Source organism: Triplophysa rosa, linkage group LG17 (genome assembly GCF_024868665.1).
Source record: "Triplophysa rosa linkage group LG17, Trosa_1v2, whole genome shotgun sequence".
In the NCBI taxonomy this organism is placed as follows: Eukaryota; Metazoa; Chordata; class Actinopteri; order Cypriniformes; family Nemacheilidae; genus Triplophysa; species Triplophysa rosa.
Window position 1 is genome coordinate 309,910 of NC_079906.1, and position 2,718 is coordinate 312,627.

General features: G+C 36.8%; 1 protein-coding gene across 1 annotated transcript in view; it reads left to right on the forward strand.

Moving 5' to 3' along the window:
- The window catches only part of LOC130568109 (cytosolic sulfotransferase 1-like), a 14,429-nt gene extending 12,264 nt beyond the window's left edge, over window positions 1–2,165 (forward strand). Inside the window, exons 4-7 of the mRNA XM_057356779.1 lie at window positions 491–617; window positions 781–878; window positions 967–1,141; window positions 1,233–2,165. Of these exons, the coding sequence (XP_057212762.1) occupies window positions 491–617; window positions 781–878; window positions 967–1,141; window positions 1,233–1,345 (513 nt within the window). The 3' untranslated portion in view covers window positions 1,346–2,165. The remainder of the gene's footprint in view (window positions 1–490; window positions 618–780; window positions 879–966; window positions 1,142–1,232) is intronic.
- The last annotated feature ends 553 nt before the right edge of the window (window positions 2,166–2,718 follow it).

The following is a 2,718-nucleotide window of genomic DNA, read 5'->3' on the forward strand; positions in this document are numbered from 1 at the left end:
CAGCATGATAACTCACAATCGCAGGGGACATGTGATCTGAGGAAAAGTAGTAGAGTGAGTAGACCACCTGCGTGGTTGAAGGACTTTGAATTGGAGTAAATGCATGAGACGAATTTTGTTGGTTGTGGCTATAACTGTGTTCATGTTTGAATTATAGTTCTGAAATGTTGTTGGATTATGATGTTCATCTACCTGAATGAAGGCTGTAATTGCTGGTGTATATATACATACATAAGATAATTAACATATAGGTGTTATGAAGGAATCTTCAGTTAAAAGGGGAAATGTGGTGTTTTGCAATTGAACCTCAAGAGGGCAGTATGGGGGTAATTGTTCTTGTTGAAAACAAGTGAGAAATAGAGGAGAGAAGTGTTCTGGCAGAGTGAATTACATGTGTGAATAAAATAGCTCGAGTATTTACATTGCTTCATTATTGACTAACCTGAGGACACAACAAAGTCCTCATCATTTTCTTGTTCATTCATTCCAGGTGGTGTATGTAGCCCGTAATGCAAAAGACAATGCTGTTTCATACTTTAATTTTGAACGCATGAACATGGCAGAGCCCGAACCGGGAGACTGGAACAGCTTTATACAGAACTTTATGGAAGGAAAGAGTAAGTTAAATAGATAAAAAATACAATTAAATCAAGTTGGTCAACTATTACGTTCAATCAGGTATTCCAATATTGTAATGCAAGGAGTTGCTTTTAAGATGTTGGGGCAAGTAAAGATGTTAAAACAATTACTGAAATTTAATATCATCATTTCACTCCACAGTTTTGTTTGGTCCGTGGTATGACCATGTCAGCGGATGGTGGGAGAAGAAACAGACATATTCTAACTTACTGTACTTGTTCTACGAGGATTTGGTCAAAGTAAGATCTGTTCATACAGCAACAGTTTCTTTTCATACTTTTTTCAGTACTGTGTGTTTATAGTGTGTTGTGTGCACAACTCTGTCAGGACACAGGACGTGAGGTGGAACGCTTGTGCTCCTTCTTGGGATTATCAACTTCACCTGAGGAGAGAGAGAAAATAACAAAAGGAGTTCATTTCGATGTCATGAAAAATAACAAAATGACCAATTATTCCACACTCCCTGTCATGGACTTCAAAATTTCACCCTTCATGCGGAAAGGTTAGTGGGATCCTCTCATCTAAATTCATCCCGATAACAACTGGCAAGTGCGTCATCACCTGATTTTCTGCTTTTGTTTGTGTTCTAAAAGGTAAAGTTGGAGACTGGAAAAATCACTTCACTGTGGCACAAAATGAACAGTTTGATGAAGTTTACAAACAAAAGATGAAGAACACCCCTGTCAAGTTTCGGACTGAACTTTAAAATTTGTGTTCTGGATAACGCTAGACATTACTTACTCACTGAGGGTTTAAGAGGAGGCAAATTAATATTGTTTTCATTTACAGAATATTTTAGATTTTAATCATGGGTTCGATCCCAGGGGATTGCGCATAGTCAGAAATGTATAATACAATACACTTTTTCATAAAAGCGTCTGCCAAATGCATAAATGTAAATGTAACCATTTTAATGAGTGTAAAATAACTTCTCATATCCCAGTTTAATTAGCAAAGTTCTGGGCTATTGTGTCTTTCAGTCAGGATGCCAAAATGTACAACACAGTCATTGTCATGACTGTGTTGTACGTGACATTGTCATGAACTGTAATATATTCATTCGTGTTTACTGACACGAATTTCCCCCTTTTTTTCGTTTCACCCAGCACGACTTTCCATCGAACATATTTTAATACGGCATATCTTTCATATGTATAAATATATATCAACGCAATCTGATGGGAATTCATTGCTATTTTACAAGGTGGCTCATTTGTGTGAATTCCTATTTCCTACGATCTCATTGGTATGTTTTGTAATGATTTGACTCTTCCCCAGTGACGTTAGGTTTAGGGGCGGAGTTAGGGTTATCATTGTTTTGCCACCTCGTGAAACTCGCGTTTTTAGCAAAATTAGCCTTTGCGGCTGTGATTTAAGGTGTTTGTTAGTCACATCCTAAATATGTACGACTTCTTTTGATATCAGGTTAAATAAAAATGAAATAAAATTCCTTCCTTGAATCGCGCTCTCTTGGCTCTCTTGAGAATACAAGCTCCAAAGCTCATAATACACTTCAAACAGAAAACCAAAAAACATACTTCATACCAAAATCAATGTCACACCAAATCATGCAAAAGGGAAAGTCCATGTGCTGTAAACATCACTGTAGTATACAAACCCGATTCCAAAAAAGTTGGGACACTGTACAAATTGTGAATAAAAAAGGAATGCAATAATTTACGAATCTCATAAACTTATATTTTATTCACAATAGAATATAGATAACATATCAAATGTTGAAAGTGAGACATTTTGAAATGTCATGCCAAATATTGGCTCATTTTGGATTTCATGAGAGCTACACATTCCAAAAAAGTTGGGACAGGTAGCAATAAGAGGCCAGAAAAGTTAAATGTACATATAAGGAACAGCTGGAGGACCAATTTGCAACTTATTAGGTCAATTGGCAACATGATTGGGTATAAAAAGAGCCTCTCAGAGTGGCAGTGTCTCTCAGAAGTCAAGATGGGCAGAGGATCACCAATTCCCAAAATGCTGCGGCGAAAAATAGTGGACCAATATCAGAAAGGAGTTTCTCAGAGAAAAATTGCAAAGAGTTTGAAGTTATCATCATCTACA